Source organism: Asterias rubens, chromosome 16 (genome assembly GCF_902459465.1).
Source record: "Asterias rubens chromosome 16, eAstRub1.3, whole genome shotgun sequence".
NCBI lineage: Eukaryota > Metazoa > Echinodermata > Asteroidea > Forcipulatida > Asteriidae > Asterias > Asterias rubens.
The window spans coordinates 3,706,260-3,732,646 of record NC_047077.1 but is presented as its reverse complement, the minus strand read 5'-3'; the positions used below and the strand labels follow the sequence as shown (position 1 = coordinate 3,732,646).

Here is a 26,387-nt window from a genome sequence, read left to right as displayed (position 1 = left end):
AAGATACCCAGCTGTGGCACCATAGCATGCATTTGAATAGTTCCAAATCCAGGAGGAAATGTTACTTAAAGGGAAGGTACACGTTGTCAAAGACCAGTCTTCTCACTTAGTGTATCCCAACATAAGAATAAAAATAACAAACCTGTGAAAATTTGAGCTAAATTGGTAATCGAAGATGCGAGAAAATGATGATGAGACAAAAACACCCAAATTTGTGTGCTTTCAGATAAGGATAAAAGATTTCTGGCTAGAAGTCTTTTATTATTTTAGTGAGAAATTACCTCTTTCTCAAATGCTACTTCAGAGGGAGCCGTTTCTCACAATGTTTTATATTATCAACAGCTCTCCAATGCTCGTTACCAAGTCAGTTTTTAAGTTAATATTTATTTTGAGTAATTACCAAACGTGTACCTTCCATTTAAATGATAAAAGTGGAGATAACCAACAAGTTTTGAACCAGTTTTGAACCTATTTTATATTTTAGTTTCTTGTTATCAAGTGTTTAAAAAAAAAACAGTTTGGGGTGATCTTCTTATCAATAACTTCAAGACAGACAGCTCTAGTCTCCTTGTCTTCATCTTTTTGTGCCTTGATTCTGGTTGACAGCCTTCCGGCTTCCAAGTCGCTTTGCATCACCTGAACCCACAACACTCTTACCTTCCCGTCTTACACTAGACTTGCGTTTGGTATGCTGGCGCTCATCACTAGAGGGCGCTTCTGTGATGACTGGAGATGAACAATCTACCGTGGTTGGACACAGACGATCAGGTCTTACGAATATACCATGCTTGGGTTTACAGCTAAAATAGCGCACACCTTGAACGCAGCCATTGTGTTTACCTAGAATGGCAAATATAGGTACATTGTTACTTTCTTGCATGGATTCAGAATGTTCAAATGTTGTACACAATATTGGATGCATGTGAGTGCAGTGTAGCAGAATATAATTGGTATCTGCACTGTTGCATTTAACAAGGCTTAAAGGATTTGAGTACTTTTTGTGACACAAAACACAATGTCCACAGATTTATAAACTTATACGATTTGAAGATAATGATAGTAGAAAGCTTCCCTTAAGGTATTACTTGCTGAGGTGCTGTAGTTTTTGAGAAATGAGTAAAACAATGTCATGAAAATTATTTTAGTCTCAGTTAGCATGTAAAAACGTATTAACCAGTTATGGTATGTTTACAATAACTGGTTGATTATTTTTTTTACATGCTAAAATAATTTTTGGCTCACTGAGACGAATTTTTTGTTGGTGACTTGTTTAACTCATTTCTAAAAAACTACAGCACCTCAGTAAGTAGTATTTCAAGCGAAGCCTTTTACCACCATTATCTTCATGCGGTGTAAATTTAATGTAAATCTGTGAACATTATGTTTTGTGTTACAAAAAGTACACAGACCCTTAAACCTCATGGGGTCTCTAAATAAAAAAAACATACTTGTCCCAAGTATTAAAACAAATAAAATTGTATTGATAACAAAATGCTATGTGTATTCTTTTTATTTTTAAGAATTTTCTATATTACACAGAATTTCATCAGAAGATTTGATTTCATAGAACAAATTTAGTCTTCATTCAGGTTGCTTTCTTGTTTTCAATTTGTGGTAAAATTGCACAATCTATAATTATCTATAACCTTGTCAAGGTTTATGTCCTTGATCCTGTGGCTGTTATGATAATAATAATAATAACCCGTTTTTATATAGCGCTTTTCACGCCCGAGGGGTGTCTCAAAGCGCTACCGACATTATTACCCCTGGTCACTGGGCCTTAAATCATTCCTTAAACCATCTCAGCTCCCTGGGGAGTATACAGCCTGTGCGCAATGTATGCGTTACTCGGCTAAACCAATCACAAGAACCATCTCTCCCCTCACAGGTACCCATTTACCCCTGGGTGGAGAGAAGCAATAATAGTTAAGTGTCTTGCTCAGGGACACACAAGTGTAACGACCGGGATTGGAACCCACACTCTGCTGAATAGAAGCATCAGAGCTTGAGTTTGGTGCTCTTAACCACTCAGCCAAGACACCCCATGATTGCTTACATGTATCTCGTTAATGACCTATCATTTCAACCCTAGCACAGTCTTTTTCAAGAAACATCAGGCCATTAACTATTCTTTGAGTTCGGTGCTCTTATCGACACCCCCATGTTTGCTTACATGTATCTAGCTTATGACCTAACATTTCAACCCTAGCAGAGTCTTTTTCAAGAAAGACTCTGCTAGGGTTGAAACATCAGGCCATTAACTATTCTTTGAGTTCGGTGCTCTTATCGACACCCCCATGTTTGCTTACATGTATCTAGCTTATGACCTAACATTTCAACCCTAGCAGAGTCTTTTTCAAGAAAGACTCTGCTAGGGTTGAAACATCAGGCCATTAACTATTCTTTGAGTTCGGTGCTCTTATCGACACCCCCATGTTTGCTTACATGTATCTAGCTTATGACCTAACATTTCAACCCTAGCACAGTCTTTTTCAAGAAAGACTCTGCTAGGGTTGAAACATCAGGCCATTAACTATACTTTGCGGTTATACCATTGATCATTTTGGTTGGTAAGCTGTTTGTAACAGCAAAATTCTTTTTTTCTCATGTTTCTAGTTTTTTATTTGTGTGTAGGACTTACCACTGGCAGTGTTTAAAGCAACTCCAACCCAAACACCTGGCCGGAACGTTGTGTTTCCAACAAACTTGACCACTCCGAACCTTGCATTTCCAACCTGAACCTGTTGTCCAACGCTGAGCCATGATGGCGTCTCGCTACCAGTGCTCTTATAAGATCCATCATGGCGACTGTCATAGGAACCAAAGCTAACACTGTCATCAAAATCACTGACGGAGGTAGCTGTGCCTCCACAATCACTGTCTGTTAAAGACAGATGAGACAGTGCATCCTCATCACGGCTCATGTCCAGTAGAAGTGGAGATGAGTTAGGAATACAAGCATCTTGGGGGGACCTTGATGTCTTCCAAGTATCTTGGGGGGACCTTGATGTCTTCCAGGCCTCAGACCCATTATTGTTGTCAGTGTCTTCAAGTGACATTTCTGAACTGCTACAAAGGGAATTTCTGCAAGGAATGGAGTCTGAATAATTAAGTGTTTTACACTTACTTGGCACATCATTAAGAATAGGTCTGGTGCTTGCAGCTATTTTTGGAAGTAGATTATTGAAGTGATTGTCCACATTGTTGTCTGTGATGAGGTTTGAGGCTTTATCTTGATTTGCAGGATTGTTTGTAACTACAGAAGCCTGGTGGTTATGATCCATAGGGGACAGCAATGGGTGCATTAAGCAAGTCTTTGGTGATGTCAAATGGCAGCGATATCTGGACTTCTGTTTTGGAAACGTATGGTTGCCACTAGAACTACTGACTGGCTTAACGCTGGAAAGTTCTTCTGAAGATTTGGAAAGTACCGAGGATTGATCTGCAATTTTAATGTTGGTAGTATGGTGACCTGACATGTTATCATTGTCATGATCCATATTATGTTTTCCATTGTACAGGAGAGATCTGTCTGAGCTCCTGGTAGATTGAGCGACCTGAGAAACAATTCCTTTGTTTCTTAGAGCATCATTTTGTCTGTGTGAGGGAGCTCCAAGTTCTTCAAAAACGTCTTCACCCTCAACATAATCAGTGCTACACTGGAACATGTTCGGCAAAGACTTATGAAGTTCTAACTTCTGGGGGACGATTAAAGACATCTCTAAATCCTCGGACACAGTCCTTCGCTTACAGACAGAACTTTCTAAATTCAATTCCACTGCAGATTCTTTGGTGATAAAGGCTCCTGATGCATGCTTTGTGGAGGCATAAAGTGGTTTCTTATGATTTGAAGAATCAGTAGCGTGGCCATCTTTAGGTTTCCTTTGAATTCTTAGCCGTGCAGTGCCATTATGGTCCAGATTTACAAACACTGAGTTGTCTGTTAAGTCATCTTGGGTGTCTTGATGCTGAACTTGCACAATTGTCTTAGAAGATGAAGGGTCTCCTGATGAGGATGAAGATGAGATTCTTCTGCGAGGGGTCGGATGATCCTCCAAAGAATCCAAACGAACAACTCCAAGAGGATCAAACACAGAATTGGAACTAAACGAACAACTTCCTTCAGCGACGGTTACAAAAGGAATAACATCAGAGTTTTCAGACGATTTCTTACTGGATGGTGAACCGACACGATTTCCATAACTTTCAAAGTCCATTAGAAAAGTAGCTTCTTGACTTCTTGGTGAAAATATATCTGCCTTCCTTATTATTTTTGTGGGAGTGGAAGTTTGATAGAATGGATTGTGCTCTCTACATGATCCATCCAAAGTGCTACAGCCATCTGATGAGCCATTTTGACTCTGTGAAGTCTGATTGCTGATTCTAACAGGCTCATCCCCTATAGTAAAATTATTGGGGTTCAAGATCTGAGTGGGCTCTTCAAAGGACATTCTGAAGATACCTTCAGCGACATACGAAGGGTCTCGACTTGGGAGGAGAATTGGCATGGAGTGACGTTTAGAGTGCTTGCAGGAAGACTTGGACGAATTTTGATTGCCGGGGTAATGAAGGGTGTCTTCTTCTACTGGGTAGAGCTGTGGGAACAAGGTTTTGCAGAGTTATAGCTTCAAACTGGTTTAATTATTCATTCAAACTCAGTTATATAGGATTTGAGGCATTGCATGGTGAGGTATCAATATATATTTGGTTTGCGGTAACACTACTTGCCAGGTAGAGTTTGTTCTTAGTGTTCTTAGGTAGAGTTTATTCTCTTGCTTTATTCTACTACCGCGAAGTAGATGTTTAGGGGTTCGGGAGACTTCTCAGTTCTGAAAAGACCTTTCCTACTTTTTTAACTATTACCCGGGCGGATGGTACAATGTATAAAGGAAAGGTATGCACATGTTGATGATGACCCTGGCACACGGCCATTTACTGTTGCTAATCTGTTGGCAGTGTGGCAGCACCATGCTCATAAACCATTAGCCTTGTCCAAGGCACTTTTTACGAAAGCACCGGCGCACCTGCTCTCCACATAGCGTTGGGCGACGAACCGCGTGATACCATGGATAAAGGAAATACACTGGCACGGTACTGGGTATTTGATATACTGTATTTGATATCGTGGGGTTGAAGTATGATTTTTTCAAAAGGTTTTTGAACCTCAAAAAATGGTTCGGCTACGTTGTACGTGGTTGAAAAAACCTTGAAAAACCATGCTTCGACCCCACGGTGTCAAGTACTGTAGTTATACACAGTACCGTGCCAGTCGTAATAATAATAATATCAAAGTCTTATATAGCGCACGTATCTACAAAACAAGGTACTCAAGGGGCTGAGTATATACAAACTTCCAGAAAGATAGGTTATTGCAGTGATGAATTTTCAGACCCAATTATTTAGCACCTTATAAGGGTTTACAAGGTACTACGGCGCATTTAGCAGCCACAGCCAGGAACACAGGGGCGAACCCCTTCTCTTTTTGAAAAGTGCACTGGGTTCTTTTACTTGCGTTACACAACACATGGGACAAACGGCTTTACGTCCCATCCGAACGACGAAGCAATGGTTAAGTGTGTTGCTTAAGGACACAAGTGTCACGGCTAGGGATTCGAACCCACACAGAGCGGGCGGGTGCTTGCGTAAAGAGCCTTGAACAAGGCTAATAAACTATACCTACTAGTTTGGCTTCTTGTTACTAAATATGTCAACAAGGAATTCTGCATTTAAGATATTTAAGCTTTGGAGCTGATAGTAATACCCTAAATCCAGAATGTTTGGCCAAAAATGTGATCTCAAGTCATACATGGTGAATCTATTTGTTTCCAACAAATCTTCCCTCATGAAGTTGTTGAGTGATGTTATTTTGGGAAGTGAGACAGGGAGCTTATTCCATAAGGCAGGAGCAGCTTTGGCGAAAGCACGGTCTCCGTAACGAATTGTTCTAGACCTTGGCTCTACCAGCAAGTGAGATCCAGCAGACTGTAGAGCATGACTGCTTTGCTTAGTGGAGATTACTAGAGCCAAGATATCAATCTACAGGTTCAGTACACTAGCTTGCCCTGAAGAACTATGTGGCTTTAGTCGTCTCTAAAAAGGACTTGCGAATATATATACTGGAGAGAAATGAGTTTTTCCTGTTAATCAAAATACTGAACAAGGAAAATACACATGCATATCTCAAACACTTTGTCAACAATAATAAGGACAGTTAGTATACAGCATTTCAAACAAAAAACAGCTGCATTCACAATTCAAAATAGAAAGAAAGCAAGTGTAAAAAAAATTAAAATCAAGAGAAAAATTGTCAAACAATTTTCACAACATACCATGGAGACAAAAGAGAGGTAGAGACTACATGTACAAGCTTCGCCGTGCCTGGTGATAGTTAGGTGGCCAAAATAAAAACAACAAGGTGTTAGTTGGATGAATGGATTAGCGGCAATCAGCCTTTAGGGGGTCATCCAAGACATGCTGAGCCTTAATCAAAGGATTTTGGGTACTTTTTGCAGGACAAAAAAACACAATGTCCACAGATTAACATTAAACTTAAACAGTTTGAAGATAATGATAGAAGAAAGCTTCCCTTAAAATGTTGCTGAAGTGCTGTAGCTTTTGAGAAATGAGTAAAACAATGCCACAAAAATTATTTTAGTCTCAGTTTTAGCATTTAAAAACGTATTAACCAGTTATGGTTAACACGTTTTTACATGCTAATATAATTTACGTCTCACTGATCGCGACAAAAATTATTTTTGTAACTTGTGTTACTCATTTCTCAAGAACTACAGCACCTCAGCAAGTAATATTTTAAGGGAAGCTTTCTACCATCATTATCTTCAAACTGAGTAAGTTTATTGTTAATCTGTGGACATGTTGTTTTGTGTTACAAAAGTACCCAAATCCTTTAAAGACATTGGTACAGTCTGTTACCATCTTCCTAGTCAAATCAACCAACTTCTTTCATTGTCCTTGTTCAAAACTTGAGCCCTAAAATGTGGGCACAACAATTGATTTGGATTACTGACCTGAAGTGGTCAACAGCATAAGGAAACCAATATATTAACACGACATTGTATTTCCACTATCAGCTAAGCAGTTCTAATATTTGTGCTAAGCAAATGTGTGTGCTTGGAACTGGGGTTTGACAGTGATTGGGTAATGCAACAATTCTACAAAGATTGTGCAACACAAATGCATACAGAAGCGTTACAAGTAACCACTGAGCTCAGCAGTTTGTACACATTTTCCATATAGAAGTCATTCCAACTCTTTAAAGAAACACATACAATGCAAACTATAAAAGTTTAGATGAACATAGTATTTTTCTTTTAGGAAATGCAATGACTTTCACAGCTACTGTCTTTCTAAGGTCCTGGCAGGCAACATTAAAGGAACACGTTGCCTTGGATCGGACGAGTTGGTCTATAAAAGCGCTTGTAACCGTTTGATATAGTGGTTAGAAAGATATTGTAAAAGTAGAATACAATGATCTAACCAAATATGCCTTGAAATTGTGTGGTTTTTCTTTTACCTCGTCGACTAACACGGTTAAAGGAGAACCATGCAATTTCGAGGCAAATTTGTGTGGATCATTATATTTTACCATTGAATTATCTCTCTAACCATATGCATTTCATAAAAAATGGTTACCAACGCTTTCTACCGACCAACTCAATCCAACACACAACGAATCTGACCATGGTTGTCTGTGGGTCATAATGTCCAGCAAATTGGCTCAAATAAGGTTGTCTTGGCATTACAGCCCAACCTTTTCCAAATCCATTGCAATGAACAAAGAGAGCCCGGTTTCATCTCTTTTCATTTCTATTGCCAAACGTATTGATTCTCTTAATTGAAGATGACACTATTTCAAGCCACATTATTTTACAGAAATGCTCGAGCATCAACAACTTTTTGTCTGACTAGTATGGCGTGTCATGGCCGAGCGGTTAAGAGCACCGGATTCAAGCTCTGGTGTTTGACCAGCAGAGTAAAGGTTCTCGAATCCCCGTCGTGACACTTGCTTTGTAAAATTGGGGAGGTAGTGCTTTCAGCTCTACCAGCCAGGCTTTGGACTGATGATACCCAAGCCTACATCTGTATGGACTGTGAAAGGGGTAACCCTGTTTCAGCCCTAGGAGTAGGTAGCAACGGCCTCTGGAAAAAATAATTGTAGCCCACACCTTGAAATGGCCTTCAGGCCTTGTGTGTCTGGCGACTTGCATTAAAAAATTAAAAAATTAAATAAAATATATTCCTAATAGTCAACAATACTGTACCATGCCTGTACAAGCTCAGTCTGTCAGGGTTCAAAACAATCAACAAGCATTCACATAGTTAAAGACACTAGACACCTTTTGTAATTGTCAAAGACAAGTCTTCTCACTTGTAGTATCTCAACATATGCACAAAATAACTAACCTATGAAAATTTCAACTCAATTGGTCGTCACACGAAGTTGTGTGCTTTCAGATGCTTGATTTCGAGACCTCAAATTTAATTCTGAGGTCTCAAAATCAAATTCAAATATTTTGTTAGAAAATTACTTCTTTCTAAAATACGTTACTTCAGAGGGAGCCATTGGTCGTTAACTGTAGTAAGTTTTTATGCTAACAGTGATTACCAATAGTGTCCACTGCCTTAAAATAAATAATTGCTGAAACATATTGCAACTGACAGCATTAACTGATAAGCACTGTACTTTCTGGTGCCTTCAAGTTTCAAAGTTAGCAACAAAAAGAGGGATCATGCGGGGTGTTATGCACCATAACAATTTCATTATTTTCAACCAAAAACCGCATACTTTGTGTTTCTAAATTTGAATGTCTATTTTAATACAAAACTTCTTGTGTTATCCAAACTTAGAAATCAGTATGACGGTTATTGCTAAACACATTGCTTACAACAACGATACATGATATTCTTTTTTGCATGAAAAACGCAAAGAAAAAAATGAGAAGTAGTCACTTTACCTCAAAAGCACAGACTTAACTGGTCTGTAATTTTGAACTGAACAAAACAATACTGTTTGAAACTATTGTCAGTTTCTCTGAATGAACCAGCTCTTGTAAAACAGCAATTAGATGGTTTCCCCAAACCCATGTTTGAATTAGCGCTCAATTAGTATCAAATACTCCAATCAACACAACAACAAAATAATCAAACTGCAAAACATTTCAAAAGCACTTCACCAAATAACTATAAAACAACTGCACAAACCATACCAGACCTTCAAATACTCATAGAGTTTGAGACAAGAAAACACCTACCCTTCTTTTGCTTGCAGCGTCCATCTCCCTAACTTGTTCCTCACGGACTGGACGTAATGCCTTGACCCCCTTGCCATAAGATGGCTGACGAAGCCCTACTGGGCTACTCAGAAAGACTTGAGGGGGTAGAGTGGAGCTCTGTGGTGGACTGAGACCCAGTTGTTGAGGGCTGCTACCATAGTTGTACATGTAGAAGTCTGATTGATAGGGTGGGTAGGGGAAGTAGTTGCTGTTATCCCCCACGAACAGTGAGCGAGGACGTGCTGGCTTAGTGGCCATGTACTGTATTGAAGACCCACCAGACCCTGGTGAAGTGTGGAGGCTTATGTTACGAAGACTCTCTGAGCGGTTTAGCTGTGTAAATTGGGATGACTGTAAGGGAAGGGGATAAGGAAAGTATGTGATGGAGAGAAGGGGGGGAATTGGGAAGGAGAGAAGGGGGGGAATTGGGAAGGAGAGAAGGGGGGGAATTGGGAAGGAGAGAAGGGGGGGAATTGGGAAGGAGAGAAGGGGGGGAATTGGGAAGGAGAGAAGGAGGGGAATTGGGAAGGAGAGAAGGAGGGGAATTGGGAAGGAGTAGATTAATAAAAGAAACCATACAAGGGAATCTGAGGATATGAATGAGTTCACAGGTTGTCATGCAACATGGTGCAAGGCAGCATTTGCACAAATCAAATCAACATCAAGTTTTTTTTTAAGTACAAGAAAGTATTGTCGAGCCAAATTAATATGTACAAAAGAACAATATCACAAATCAATAACAACGACAGAAATCAATACATGTACATTAATATTAGTTATATGACAATGCATGTACAAAATGCAGAATACCAGTTTCACATAGCGTACAAATGCAATCAAAAATGCACATCGGAAGGCATGACAAAAAGGTGATTATACAAATGTGTTGCCATGGTGACGGTGAAGTGTTTATCCCCATTGATTGGAATTGTTTGCAAGGGAGGAGAAAGAAAGAGAAGAAGAGACAGAGAGATTGAAATTAGTTGGCTTGGATTTCCCGTCTTTTTCTTTGACCAAGGGATATCTTCAAAAGACTCCAGCTGTCAGGTCAAACTGGAAAATAGAATGCACTCAGCGTTTGTTTCATGTTAGTCATAAATGTTTTATAATTCATGTAGGACTCTCGTTTTCTTGTGTCCGGACTTAAGTATGAGTAAAGCGCATGCTCTACAATTAGCAAAAGTATGGATTTTTTAAATACATGCTATTTTCCTCAAATCAATTAATGAGTCATACAATTAGAGTCAACAAAAATGGCCTTCAATTAAAGTTCTTCTTTTGATGTGACGTTTGAACTTGACGTTTGAATTTTAGAAACTTGCTTAAAAAAAGGAAAACAATTCATGTGTCTTACCTATACTTGACTGAACATACTTTCCTAATGATGTAATTTCATTTCAGTTATTTGACCACAACAAGATAACGATACGTTCTTTCAGATTTGGTTTGAGGAAAATTAGTAGTTAATAAAATGTGAGACTATGGAGTTATTCATTGAGGTTCTGGCTCAGTCGACAAACAGAAGGCAACCGAGCACAAGAGAACGGTAATAGATGAGAGAATGGGAAGGAAAAGATAAACAAACTCTGTTACATTCCAATCCATGTTATCAAGAAAGCAAGGATTGATGTTAAGATGGGGGAATAGAAGGAAAGAAGATAGGATCAAGTTAATGAAATCATCTTAAGATAGGGAAGGTCATTGTCAATGACTGAATGTTGTTTCACTTCAATTTATTATTTATATATTGGGAAAAACTGAGTAAACCAAAAGTGTTTTCTGCAATAAGCAATAGAAAGTTATGTGACCAAAGACTTTTCCTACTCGGCAGATAGAAAAATGACTTAGATAGATAGATAAAATCTATATGCTAATTCGACAAAATGATTTCAAAAATATTGAGCCTTCCCTTTCAAATCCGATTGGAATTTCTTTTGTTCTTCGCGTAATATCTCAGTCATTAAACCAGTCAAGTTTTCCCCTATGTCATGATTAATCTTGAATCCCATTTCAATGGCTTTGTGCCTTTAATTGATCTATGTCACTTGGTTAAAGGAACACGTTGCCTTGGATCGGACGAGTTGGTCTTTGAAAAGCGTTTGTTATGAAATGCATATATGTTTAGAAAGATATTTTAAAAGTAGAATAAAATGATCCACACAAGTTTCACTCGAAATTGCACCGTTTTCCTGTTACGTCGCAAACTGACACGATCGGCCATTTTACGGAGTCAAAATTTTGACCCCACAAAATTACCGACCGTGTTTCTTTGCGAGGTAAAAGGAAAATCATGCACTCCCGAGGCATGTTTGTTCGGATCATTATATTCTACTTTCAAATTATCTATCTAACCATTTCAAAGCAAACGGTTTCAAACGCTTTTCAAAGACCAACTCAACTGATCCAAGGCAACGTGTTCCTTTAATTCAAATTCTTATTAGATCCGTTGGGATTGATTCCTATTTAACAGTTTTGTCTGTTTTTGTGTTTTTATAATTTTGGATGAGTGTACAGTTGCTTGTTACTATTGGTGCTTAAAGCTAACTAACAATCTAAACTACAGGTAACTGCAACACTTGTACCATTTGCCATGCAATAAAACTCCACAGAATCTACAAGCAATGACTGCTACCTCAAAGACTGCTACCTCTCAACTTATGAGCAGGGGTGAGAGTCATTACTAACGAAAAAGTCTGAAACTTGGATACAAATTCAAAGGTACGTTGAAATGATGTCATTTCTACCTTTTGTAACGCCTGGGGTTATAGATTACAATGAGCTTTTGGAAACAGTATCCAAAGCACTAGAGAAGTAGACCAATGAGCAGGATTTCTTTATTTGTGGAAAAAATATTGTCTTTCAAAAGTCTGAACAATCCCATCCCTGCTTATGACACAAATTGATTGGTGCCAATAAACACATTTAACTTTTGGATTTCTTTGGATCATTTGGTTCGATGAAATTTCAACATTCGTGAAAAGTACAGGAACTAATCAGTCTCAAGTGTTTTTAAATTCTCTTCTGTTTTCAACGGACACTCTTTGGACAGCTGAAGTAAAAGCTTTATGAAATAGGTTGTATTCAAGATTGTTTTGCTTTTCTCAGATTGAAGTGAAGTAGAACCCTCAATGAGCCATGTCTATGTTAACGTTTGGAGCTGCATTATTTCACAAAAATGATGGATTTGTGAGGCATTTATGACGACCAAAACCCATCGCCGAAAAATATATGCTGCCATGGAATGTGAATCTGTTGAAATTAGTGGTTTCTTGCAGGTAAGATTTGAGTTATGAAGCTTTGAAAAAATTTCCGCCCCAGAATTGGACCCTGATATCCAGGACGTCATTGTAGTATAATACCAAAGTGTAAGGGTGCCAGGGCTACTTATTGGCAGTGCATTTCAGGTGGTTTGTAACAGGTTTTGTTTTGTCAATTGCACTCGTCTATAAAGTCTGTCAACAACTGTTCATTAATAACCAAGTGGCATTACCTCATGACCAATCTACCACATTAATGACATTACTTGATACAGTCTAATGAGTATGAATTGTAGCATTGTGGCAGACAGTACCAGTGTCTACTTACCCTGAAGTCATCATCCAGTCCGTCCATGGACCTACTGGTGTCTATAGAGCGGGACATTGCACCCTGGGAACAAACAAACATAACACCAATCAAAGTTTGACCAATCGACAAGCAGGCTTTCATAACCAACGACCGACAGAAAATAGTGCTCCACTGACGAAAAGTGTGATAGGATGGTTGGAGAGAAGAGGTGGATAAGTATTTTCAGCTATGCACTTTTCAAATAGTATTCTTGACTGCCATTTAGCACCCATACCGCCCACAACTGCCCATCCTGTTACTCCTCATACCTGTGCAATCATGATGTGTCTCTTTATACGGTGGTGGTGATGTATTGTACCAACAGGGAGTGGTACCTGGCAGGCCTATCTGTGTGTGTGTAAACATGGTGCGCCACATACCTTGACACTTGAATCTTACTGCGCCTTATTCGCTAAGCGCCTTGTTTACAGGAAAACTTGGTAATTAACATCAAAGTCTTATATAGCGTATGTATCTACCAACAAGGTACTCAAGGCATTGAGTATATACAAACTTTTAGAAAGATAGGTTATTGAAGTGATGGATTCTGAGACCCAATTATGTAGCACCATATAAGGGTTTACAGGGTGCTAGGGCACATACAGCAGCCACAGCCAGGAATACACTGGGACGAACCCCTTCATAGTGCAATGGGTTCTTTACATGCATTACACAACACATGGGACCAACGGCTTTACGTCCCATCCGAAGGACGAAGCAATGGCTAAATGTCTTGCTTAAGGACACAAGTGCCACAGCTGGGGATTCGAACCCACTCTCTGCTGATCAGAAACACCAGAGTTTGAATGCAGTGCTCTTAACCACTTGGCCACAACTCTTCCAAGTCCACTGGGTTCTTTTACATGCGTTACACAACACAATTGTCAAACTGTCAATGTGTTTTATAATGTCTGGTACAATATTTGATAAGCTGAATGAGGGTTAGAGATTGATTGCATTGTACTTACTGATATGTTAGGAACACTGGCTGTCTTTCTAAGATTGCATTTAGAGATTGATTGCATTGTACTTACTGATATGTTAGGAACGCTGGCTGTCTTTCTAAGATTGCATTTAGAGATTGATTGCATTGTACTTACTGATATGTTAGGAACACTGGCTGTCTTTCTTAGATTGCATTTAGAGATTGATTGCATTGTACTTACTGATATGTTAGGAACACTGGCTGTCTTTCTAAGATTGCATTTAGAGATTGATTGCATTGTACTTACTGATATGTTAGGAACACTGGCTGTCTTTCTTAGATTGCATTTAGAGATTGATTGCATTGTACTTACTGATATGTTAGGAACACTGGCTGTCTTTCTAAGATTGCATTTAGAGATTGATTGCATTGTACTTACTGATATGTTAGGAACACTGGCTGTCTTTCTTAGATTGCATTTAGAGATTGATTGCATTGTACTTACTGATATGTTAGGAACACTGGCTGTCTTTCTAAGATTGCATTTAGAGATTGATTGCATTGTACTTACTGATATGTTAGGAACACTGGCTGTCTTTCTAAGATTGCATTTAGAGATTGATTGCATTGTACTTACTGATATGTTAGGAACACTGGCTGTCTTTCTAAGATTGCATTTAGAGATTGATTGCATTGTACTTACTGATATGTTAGGAACGCTGGCTGTCTTTCTTAGATTGCATTTAGAGATTGATTGCATTGTACTTACTGATATGTTAGGAACGCTGGCTGTCTTTCTTAGATTGCATTTAGAGATTGATTGCATTGTACTTACTGATATGTTAGGAACGCTGGCTGTCTTTCTAAGATTGCGTCCCCTGGATGCAAGCTTCTCCTTAATGACCACCTCCTGACGTAGTCTATCCAATGCTAAGATACTCTCCACAGCTGATACACCCCTGGTGTATTTCTCAATATAGGTTTCCCCATCCGATGACGTTGTGTTCTCTTCAGTGCCTGAGGCTGCCATTAAAGCTAGAGATTCACGGTCCTCAGGGTCCTCTGATGCCTAACAATACATTTAGAAACAAGTACATCTTAAAGGCACTGGACACTATTGGTAATCACTGTTAGCATAAAAACTGACTTGTTAACGATCAATGGAGGTGTTGATAGTATAAAACATTGTGAGAAACGGCTCCCTCTGAAGTATCGTAGTTTTGGAGAAAGAAGTAATTTTCCACTAAAAGATTTCAATTTGATATCGAGACCTCAGAATTTGATTTTGACCCCTTGCATAACGTGAGATACGATTGAAAGTTACAATTCTGATTCGTGTTTTGTTACTGACATCTTTCATCTCATGCACAGTAAACAATGCCAAGAAGTACATGTATATATTTGGTTTGCAGTAACACCGTGTATGTATCTACTTGCCAGGTAGAGTTTGTTTTTTTAGAGAACTGTCTTTCTATATATTCTACTACCGCGGAGTAGATTTGTCAGATGTTCATTCGGGAGACTTCTCAGTTCTAAAAAGAACTGTCCTGCTTTTTAACTACTCCTAGGTAAAAAACTGGCTGAGACTAAAACTTTAGCAAGCTAGTCAAAACGTTGAGACAAATTTAAGAACTCACTCCGTGGTAATTAAAGCAGTTAATACGATCCTATAAGCTTAAGTAGTAGTCCCAGCCAATTTTCTATACCTTCCGCCGCAAACCAAATATATATTTCTACCTCACCATGCAATCATATATAAGTACACTGTAGCTGAGGAAATTTTGACATGAAGATTTGAACGCAGTCACTGGTCTCCAGCTGACTCACCTTTGGAATGTTAGAAACTATTTCATACGTAACGCCACACGTCTGCACTGAATCCTACAACAAATTAGAATTATCAATAGAATTAGTATATATTTCAGAGGTTGTTTTCTATTTCTATACAAAATATATAACAAATCCATCAAATCAACCATGTTTTAAAATTGCTTATAATCAAAAGACACTCAAAAACAGTATGATATTGAAAACAAGCAAAAATATACTGGTTCTTTTTAGACAAATGTGGGATCATCCACTGCCTACCTATCTGCCCATCATCTACAAAAGTGGAATCACCACAAACTCACACCACAAAATCCAAATGATTGCAGCCCACATTCTTATGAAACCCACTCAAACCTAGTTAGACTTAAGTACCCCTTCAAAAGTTTCCTCTAGGTACAACCATGAGTCAAATTTCTTTTCAAAGAGTGGTCGCTCTGAAAAGAGCCGATTTGGTCTTGACATTTCAAACAGTATACTCTGCTCGTCTTCATGAGAATGAGGAATGTTTCTCCTGAAGACGAGCAGAGTATACTGTTCGAAACGTCGAGACCAAACCAACTCTTTTCAGAGCCAACGCTCCTTTAAAAAATAATTTACTCATCGTTGTACCTGCAAGTTTACTATTCATATTTATATTTCTGGTCACTCTGTTTCTTTCTTATTTACCATCCTGCCCATCTTCTTCTTGAGTGTAGAGGTAAAGCCTTGCTTTTTGTAGATGTTAACACAGATTCTCTTTCTTAAGACCAGCTCCATTGTTGCAGGGTGGCTGAGCTGCACTAGGGACTTCACAATCAGGTAGATGCGCTCATTGGGTCCTGTCACTCGATTCAAATGTGGGGAATCGTGGATGGAAGAGTCCCATGATGCAACAGCGCAAACCTGATAGGGTAGGGCCATAACAAAAAATGAGAGAATTTGAACGAGAAGGTATAACTTTCATTACCTACTGTACTGACCAGGGGCCGATTTCACAAAAAGCCAAGATTGATCTTAACTGCAAATCAATCAGAGTTGCTTAGTCAAGTGTGATGTCACAAATCACTATGGTGAAACTGACAATTTATCTTGTCATGAATTTTATTGGTTTGTAAAATCGGCCACAGTGCTCAGTTTCACAAAGAGCCAATATTTATCTTAAGACGTCTATCAATCTTAATTGCTAAGTAAACTGTGATGTCATTCTGCAAATCGCTATGGCAACACTGAAAACTCATTTTAAAATTTCAGAGGGTATATCATCACTATGTTGCTACAGCCAAAGATACAGCTGCAACTATCACAACAGACATAACAATTAAAAACAACATGATTACAATTTATATAAGTTATTCCATCAAGATCACAAGAAAGCAATTAACATGGAAAAAGGGGAGTCTTTAGAACTGTACAAAATGCAGATAGAGTATTAGATTCCCTAATGGCAGTTGGGAGATTGTTCCAAATCATTGGCCCAGCCACACTGAAAGCCTTTTGACCTAGAAGTTTGTTTGCTCGAGGAACATTCAAGCGAGTTATACCAATTGTGGAGGAGTGTAATGAGACAGTAAAGTGGAAATATATCGAGGAGTAGTTTTGGATTGGTTCTCTAATCGGTAGCCAATAAAGTTCCCTATGTGATGGGGTAATATGTTCTTTCAGGGGTGTGGAAAATATTAAACAAGCTGCACAATTTCGAATCTTTTAACTCTGTCCAATTCATGACACCGGTAAAGTGCTATTCACATGGCAGCAACTTAACTGGGGTCCCTTACTTAATTTTAGCATGGTTATAAAATGTTGCAATTGTTCAACAAGATTTTTCAAGAGAACTTGGACAATAGAATAAATTGCTGTCCTTTCTCATGAGTTACTTTTTGAAAGATTTTACAACCATGCTACAATTTAGCAAGGGACCCTTGCTAAATTGCTCATGTGTGAAAGGGGCTAAATACACAGCTGCGCTTTCTCAATGGCAACTTGACAAACACCAGGTATTCCAAGATCAAATAAACAATACAGCTGTGTATCATTAGCATATAAATGAAAGTCTATGTTATGATGACGTATGATAAGTGGGAGTGTGTTAATACACTCTATTTATTTGCTGTAAATCTATTCCAACATGTCAAATCTAAAAAGAAAATTATGAAGTAGTGTAACCTCTGCAAATGCCAGACATCGTTTCACGGGTTAGCTTTATATTGCAATTGTTTGGGAAACTAAATTGATTAATTGACTCACGTCTTTCTCACAGTACTTGACGATTGGAAGATTAAACATCTTATTGCCATGTTCTTTGGGTAAGATGGAGTTATATCCTGCAGCATGTAAACCCTCCATCACACCGGAGGTTCCCATATCATCAGCTACAGTAAGATACAAGTAAGATATAAACATCAGGGCTGGAAATTAACGCTGGTCCACAGGCTCAAGGCCAGTGAATTTAGTGCTGGGCCAGTTAACTTATAACCGGACTAGCTCAGTGGTCTGGTGAATTTTTCAACTGAGTAGAATACTCACGTTTTTAAAAACACACACAGACAGTTGTCACATTTAGTCCAAATAAATTAGAGGAAATGAATAGACACGCTGTCTAAATTGTTCATTGCAATCTGTTGAAATTTGACATAGAGCATTAATCCCAAGTGTCAATCAAAAAAAAAACCATAAGATGCTGATAATTTATTTATTTATGTTTGAAATCCTTGCTATTCCATCTCATGACTTTCAATTTTATTCGACAATGCTGCCGTCAATTTCACCAAACTCTTCCCAACTTAGGATTAATCTAAGGACTTAGGACGAGTTCAGTTCCGTATCCAAATAGGATTTAGGATTAATCCTAGCGTTTCATGAAATCGGTGCTGCTGAAACAGCCTTACCTTGAAGATCCAGGAATAATACAGGTATATGTGTTTCCATGCCAACAGGTGGTCTCCAGTTAGCTGGTGCACCTGGTATCCCGCTCCCTGGTGCTGGTACCAGCACTGCGTTCCTCTCCTCAGTCAGTGACACCCATTGGTTTATAAGGCTCGCCTCCCGCTCAAAGTCTTTAGGGATTTTGCCTGACAATGCAAATTGTATTCCACAAAATTTACATTTTATTCCATGTCATTCATTCATTATTCATTCATTTCTTTTATTTTTACCACACACAAAGAAAAGTGATATAATTTACATTATATTAAAATGATTGTCGAGTAGAGACCCCACTCGTACAATAACAAAACAAAGAACAATACAACAATATGAAAACACTATGACAACTAAATTACAACTTAGATAATGGCATAGCTAGTATATAAAGTAAACTCGAGGTCCGAATAAAGAAATTAAATTTACATACAATCCGAAATTCTCAAAACAAGAAACCATATGTAAATGTATAAAGGTCTAAGTATATAATCTTGAATCTTGAATCTGTTTTTAGATCCCTACATTAAGTAGAGTTTGAAACTTTGCATGGTGGAAATTCGACATGGAAAGGTTTGCGGTAACACCATGTAATGACTATCTCTAAATGAGTTGGGGTGGTTCTGAAAAGAACCGTTGGTTTCAACTCGACATTTTGATCAGTATGCTCTGATCGTCTTCTGGAAAAAAGATGCCTACCTTGTTTATCCATAATTTTCTTGATCTGATCATCTAAGTACTCATGTCGTCGCTTCAAGGCATTGGACCATCTCCCCCGCAGCCGGCTTAGATCATCGTCCTGATAGCTGTCTAATCCCTTCTGTAGTTTGGAGCGAGCACAGATACTGCCAACGGATACCGAGGTAATGGCTTCACAGATAATGGGAAGGGTGCCAGAGTTGAGGACTGGCTTCACCTTGATCATGATTCTCCTAGAGTGACCCTGAGGAATCACCAAAAAAACGTCACATTTTGCTGAAATTATTGCCTAGTTGTCAATGGTTTTATAACCGCTACTCTTATGACCATCTATAATGAAATGTACAGCAAATCAATGCATAACTTGATTTACCAGAACTTGGTTTACCATGACTTGGTTTACCATAACTTGGTTTACCATGACTTGGTTTACCATAACTTGATTAATCATAACTTTATTTACCATAAGCCTGCTTAGGTTCTTTCTTCCAAAAGAGGGGTTTATCAACGTAAGTGGTAGTCAGGAATAAAGATGGTCTAAAAGTGAGTAAAGGATGAGTGAGTACCAAAGAAATAGAACCAGGAGAACGCTGAGTGTGTCATTGTGCACAACATTTTGCCATACAGTAGACGTCACATTGAACAATGAAAACACCAGAAATGGTCTATGTGTGAAGCCATCATGCCATTTTGCCATACAAGCATGTCACGTGATGCTAATTTTGCCATACACGCGTGTCACGCTATGATCGTTTTGCCATTTTGCCATTTTGTAACACGCATATCGTAACACGCGTATCGTAACACGCGTATCGCGCGGTATCGATACGCCACGTCCACAGACGACACAGAGGGTGGCCGAGCTCAGCGTTTTCCTAGATATATTTCTATGTTGAGTACTTTAGTGGCAATCCTACCTGCCTGAGCTGAAAGATCCCTCCTGTCAGCATCTCAGATTTATGTTGACATTCAACTGCAACATAATCACCTTGCTCATTCAGCTCATGGATTTCCACCCACATCTCAATCTTCCTAATGAGCTCTCCCCACCTGATCAATTACAAACACATCCAATAATAATAATAATTATAAAGCGCAAAATTACAATTAAGTCTCCAAATGCATTTGAAAAGTGAAAGGGTGAAACCAGGAATAATGAATACAAAAATTACAGGAAAAAAACTACAAAATGCATACAGTGGAATGTAAAAGTTATTTAACGAAAAGATGGGTCTTCAAATTAGACTTAAACCGTTCTAGAGAGGAGCTTTCTTTTATGCAATTAGGAGATGCAACCTGAACAGCCCCTTTGCCCCTTTTGCCCCTCGGCCCCTTTCGCTTTGGTGGTGGCTGGAAAAGGAGTGAGAGAATTTTGTGAGCCAGAACGAGGATTTCTGGTAGGGCAATAGTTGTGGATTAGTTCTATGAGATTTTGAGGAGCTATACCATGTTTGCACTTGTATGTTGTAACTAGAGTTTAACTGGTCACCAATGTAAATTATGCAAATCTTGCAGCAGAGTTTTAAATTCCTAGAAGCTTAGTCGGGTAATCCATACAGCAGACCATTACACTTATCAATCCGACATTACAAACGCATGTACAATGTATTAATAACAAAAAGATCAATAAGTTGGTAATTAAATACAAAGTTGGTGACTTCTTCCCCCAAAATAAAGTCCCCAAAAATAAAGTCCCAACAAACCACCACCAAAATAAAACACACAAGTGCACACATCTGACAAAGAAGTTTATAGCCAAAGACCCACCTGTCTGCAAGGGATCTTGATTTTGCATTGATATTATCAATTTCCCAGCCAGGTTTAGATGAGGTGTTGAAGCCTCCACTACGATGTCCCCAAACCTCAATCGCCAACGAACCCTCTAAGGCGTGCTCAATAAAGTCTTCAGACACGTTGACTGTGAACTCCTTCAAACAAAAGAAAATAAGACAATTTAAGCATCTGTACCTTTATCAGTAAGGATTGGCCAGAAGAGTGAACAGGACCAACAGGAATATATTTATGCTGAAGATCTGATAGAGGGTGTGTGTTCAATTAGCTTCCCTGTGTCGACCCCGCAGTGTTCTCTCGGGTGAGCCCCTGACAAAAGCTAATCAAACAATCACTCACTCTCTCGTGGTGACGCCCATGCACCTGGGGCCAGCCCAAAGTGACCCATTCCACAAGCAGGGCGCTTGGGGCTGACCCGGGTGAGCCCCTGGAATGACGTCAGAGCTAATCGAACGTACCGATGGCAGACCAGGGTCGACCCAGGGATGTTAATCGAACGCACCCAGTATTTGAAAGTGAGGAGACTTAACTTATATGCACTACACATATTAACATCGACCCAGGGATGGTAATCAAATGCACCCAGTATTTAGAAGTGAGGAGACTTAACTTATATGCACTATACATACTAACATCGACCCAGGGATGGTAATCAAATGCACCCAGTATTTAGAAGTGAGGAGACTTAACTTATATGCACTACACATATTAACATCGACCCAGGGATGGTAATCAAATGCACCCAGTATTTGAAAGTGAGGAGATTTAACTACACATTTTGATGAAATTGTATGCAGTGTCTGCAAACTGGCCTCTAGTCACCGCGCATGGCTTTCAAGGAATGCACAGGTGATGGGTTCCAATTGCACACGAGTTGTCTGTACAGTCTCGGTGCAATTACTACAACATTCGAGCTACACTGCTAGGGTAAAAAAGAAATATACTTATCCCTGATGCAAATTTGACACGTAGTCTACTTCTGGTTAGACCCTATCCTTACCTTTGTATGATTGAACCTCATGCTCCCTTTGCTACTATCCTTAGGTCTTCCTGGCAGCTCCTCTACATCAGGGTTGATATAAGGAGGTACCACTGTGGGGCCTTCTAGACCCCAGAATGTATACTGACAGAAGACAAAGTGAGCTAGGCTTGGAGGCAGGTCAGTCGCTTCCTTGATCCTCACCTGCAAAGTCAACACAAAGAACTACAAATATTGGAATGGAGTGCATGTAGTCTTGGGTCATGTCAACTCTGTTGGTATAGGTAGATTAATAATAGAGTTGTAGGGTGTAGTAGCCGAGCGGATAGGAGTACCGAACTCAAGCTCTGGTGCCTCTGTTCAGCAGAGTGTGGGTTCGAATCCCGGTCGTGGCACTTGTGTCCCTGAGCAAGACACTTAACTATAATTGCTTGTGTCCACCTCGGGGAAAATGGGTACCTGTGAGGGCAGAGATGGTTCTTGTAGTTGGTTTAGCCGAGTAGCGCATATTATTGTTGCACAGGCTGTATACTCCCCAGGGAGCTGAGATGGTTTAAGGAATGAATTAAGGCCCAGTGACCAGAGGTAATATTGTTGGAAGCGCTTTGAGAAGCCCTTCGGTTGTGAAAAGCGCTTAATAAAAACTGGTTATTATAGAGTTTGTTGCAATACAAATACAGGTTTTGGGTTACACAAAATAAACGATTACAAAATGTAAGAGGTCATGGTGGCGTAATGTTGTTTGTTGACTAATTAATTATTAATTATATTGCCAAAATCCAAATATGGTGTATACTGTATTTCTCTCAGGTGAAAATGTCAAGTTTAGGTTTTGAAAAGGAGCCTGTAGCTTATAGGCATTATAACATGTCAATGTCATCAAGCCTCATTTCAGAAAGCTTTCATTTCACCGAAGATTTCACACAGAGAAACCGTATCCACCCGGGGGAGGACATAATCACCATCCAGTGGTAGTAGCAGGAAACAGCGCCACCAACCTACTGGTGGTGCCTCATTCTGGGGATGACTTACGATACTAGTCGAAACGTAAACGAAATTTAGGTATTGGCTGTGTTTCGTAGAAAATTCATTTGATAAGTTGATATTTTACCAGCCTGATGAATTTCTTTCATGGTACAAGTACTAATCTGAAGCAACCATGACTTTATAGAGTAGTATGACATGAGTGGTACGTACCCTACATGTGAGTGGTGCTCCTACAGCCAATCCTCCTTCCGGTTCATGATCTTCCAGTCCTTCATAGCCACTAGAACTCTCATTACTACTCTCAGACTGACTGTCTAAAGAATGATCCGATGCTGGAATACAACCACTGATGCGCTGAATCTCAATATGAAGCTTACCAGAGACCTGCAAACAATAATAACAGTTCCCTCATCACTAGGGATTTCATTGGGCATGTTCAATTAGCTTCCCCAGGTCGACCCTGGTCTGTCCCCGCTATATTCAAATGGCTTTGACGTCATTCCAGGGGCTTAACCGGGTCAGCCCCAAGTGCCCTGCTTGTGGAACGGGTCACTTGGGGCTGGCCCGAGGTGCATGACATCACTACGAGAGGATGAGTGATCGTTCGATAGCTCGTCAGGGGGTCACCCAAATGAGCACCGCAGGGTCGACCCAGGGAAGCTAAGCGAACGCACCCATTATTTTAAAGGCACTGGACACTATTGGTAATTACTCAAAATAATTATTAGCATAAAACCTTACTTGGTAACAAATAAGGGAGAGGTGTTGATAGTATAAAACATTGTGAGAAACAGCTCCCTCTGGAGTAGTGTAGTTTTTGAGAAAGAAGTAATTTCTCACTACAGTATTTGTATTTGATTTCGAGACCTCAGAATTAGAGTTTGAGGTCTCAAAATCAAGCATCAGAAAGCACACAACTTGTGCAACAAGGGCGGTTTTTCCTCACCTGACTTGACCAGTAAAAAAATGAGGGCTGATAGGAACGCAACTTACCTGATACACAATTGTGGGTAATCATTGTGAAATTGGGTTGTGCATTTGCTAAAATAAGCATGTTAGTCCAAAAGACCTTTATAATGCTGCCTCCATCTTGGTCGTGTTCCTCGTATCAAATAACAATAATGAATGCTAATAATCATTTTTTCAAACAGGAACCAGACTATTTTGTTCTTCCAGCCTCCGTTTGGTTACATTGATATAATTGGGAAAAATTCAAGATGGCTGCACCGTGATAAAGGTCTATTGACTGACCTCTCCCTGTTGACTGATGACAGGAACAGCATAGTCCAGCCTAACATCATGGAATAAGACTTCAAGAAAGATATTTGCAACTCCAATCAGACTATGGTTCTCTTGAGACTCATAGAATGGATCCTCACCAAGTAGTGACTCTGTTGATTCCTGTAAGGGAGACAATGAAGATGCAATGGGATTAAAGGCAATAAAGAGAAATACAATATTGATATACATGCACTATGACCCTTTGTTGAAATGATGGCTTCGGCTTTGAATTCAGCTCAGGCTAGCCAGTTGATAGCCGGCTGTTTAAAATGTGAGCGTGCTTTGCGTTCAGATACGCGCTCGGGGCTTCAGACGAGAGCATGTAGCCTCAAGCCGAATCCAAAGCCGAAGCCATGGTTGCGAAAAGAGCCTACGAGACTGTGTTGACCACTGTGGCTATGACCACTTTGTGTAAACCACTGTCTATGACTGTTAGTCCAATGATGCCAAAGGCTTAGCTCTAGCCTAAGACCACTTTGTGTAAACCACTGTCTATGACTGTTAGTCCAATGATGCCAAAGGCTTAGCTCTAGCCTAAGTTGCTTAGTCCATACTTTATCCTTGCATGGATGCAAACAATGCAAATCAATCAACACTGTTTTCCAGTTGTGACACAATACTGTTTGCTTCACTGTGGCAATATGCATAAGATATAGAAAGGTTAGCGGTAACACCATGTAATGACTAGCTCTAAATGAGTTGGGGTGGTTCTGAAAAGAATTGTTGGTTTCAACTCGACGTTTCGATCAGTATGCTCTGATCGTCTAATGCATAAGGTTGATGGCTTTGGCTAGATTTCCTCTCCTAGTAAAGATAGCAACAGAACAGAGACTTACAACCGTTTCAGACAGGCGCGCCAGAGCAAATAGATTAAGAGCGACTCTATACATGTACGTTGACCCAAATAAATTTTGGTTTCAGACAGGCAAACTTAACCTAATATGCATCGGTTTGGCTCAAGACAATTTGAAACAATAGTGTTGTACAGTGTATATGCATTGAACAATTAGGCGTTAACTTTGTCAAGCCTGCCTAGTAGAAGGGAGAAATACAACACAAGGTCATTTGCAATGTCACAGCCAAGAGGTAGGCACACCAAGCAGCCTACACTGCAAACAAATACAACAATGTATCAGACGAAACAATGCTACTAAATTACCCATATCAATGATAACTCAGTTGTGCCACAAATGTTCTTTATAAGATAGTGTCTTAACAAAGAGGAGAAATTGTAATACTCAAGGTCACCCATACCAAATGGTGGTCACTGTTTGTATCAAACAGGTTTATATAGGGTGCGTTCGTTTAGCTTCCCCGGGTAGATCTGATCTGCCCCCGGTACATTCGATTAGCTTTGACGTCATTCCAGGGGCTCACCCGGGTCAGCCCGAAGTGCCCTGCTTGTGGAACAGGTCACTTGGGGCTGGCCGGAGGTGCATGACATCACCACGCGAGGGCAAGTGATCGTTCGACTACCTCTTGTCTGGGGCTCACCTGAATGAGCACCGCAGGGTCGACACGGGGAAGCTAATCAAACGCACCCAATACATCTTGGCAATACAGCCATGTTTAACGTTGCTCCAATCCATCATTGCTTTAATCATTACACATAATGGTGCCCAACACAATGGCTCATAGGTTGATTGACAGTTGTGCAAGATGTCAATAAAATAAAGAGTACAACATCATTTGACAAACAAAATAAAGTTATAACATCCAACAGTTAGACAGCACAAATAACAAATAAACCTTTTCTGTGCAAGAACAAAGGGCCCTGACGGGGAGAGCACATTTCATCAGTCAAACTCCAAAGCGCCTTCCAGTGGGCTGGTTTAAAGGCCGGTTAATCGTCGATGGTCGTGCGAAGGAAATCTTGACGTGCAATCATAAAAAAACACAGTTTATACATTGTAGGCCTCAACGATGACTAACTGTGTTTTTTAGGGTGGCGCGTCAAGATTTCTATCGCGCGACCATCTCGCGACCAACTATAAACCGGCCTTTGTTTGTTGAACATTTGTTAAAATTCGTTTTTAATGTCGCCCCACTTTATAAGGATATGAGACTGGCTGTGGCTCCTGAATGGGCTGTAGCCCCTTGT

General features: G+C 39.6%; 1 protein-coding gene across 5 annotated transcripts in view; it reads right to left on the bottom strand.

Annotated features, from left to right (window-relative positions):
- Positions 1-350: 350 nt before the first annotated feature.
- The window catches only part of LOC117300689 (kinesin-like protein KIF13A), an 87,048-nt gene continuing 61,011 nt past the window's right edge, over positions 351-26,387 (bottom strand). For 3 of the 5 annotated variants that reach the window (XM_033784420.1, XM_033784421.1, XM_033784422.1), the window contains 15 exons: positions 24,257-24,406; positions 23,216-23,389; positions 22,040-22,222; positions 21,016-21,176; positions 20,166-20,298; positions 19,249-19,492; positions 18,519-18,701; positions 17,878-18,002; positions 16,321-16,536; positions 15,652-15,705; positions 14,660-14,893; positions 12,879-12,941; positions 9,273-9,644; positions 2,642-4,595; positions 351-840 (listed from right to left, as the gene is read on the bottom strand). In XM_033784420.1, the coding sequence (XP_033640311.1) occupies positions 575-840; positions 2,642-4,595; positions 9,273-9,644; positions 12,879-12,941; positions 14,660-14,893; positions 15,652-15,705; positions 16,321-16,536; positions 17,878-18,002; positions 18,519-18,701; positions 19,249-19,492; positions 20,166-20,298; positions 21,016-21,176; positions 22,040-22,222; positions 23,216-23,389; positions 24,257-24,406 (4,512 nt within the window). In that variant the 3' untranslated portion in view covers positions 351-574. Of the gene's footprint in view, positions 841-2,641; positions 4,596-6,329; positions 6,379-9,272; positions 9,645-9,780; positions 9,881-12,878; positions 12,942-14,659; positions 14,894-15,651; positions 15,706-16,320; positions 16,537-17,877; positions 18,003-18,518; positions 18,702-19,248; positions 19,493-20,165; positions 20,299-21,015; positions 21,177-22,039; positions 22,223-23,215; positions 23,390-24,256; positions 24,407-26,387 lie in introns of those variants that run through there. The other 2 variants (XM_033784423.1, XM_033784424.1) reach the window with 2 other exon arrangements.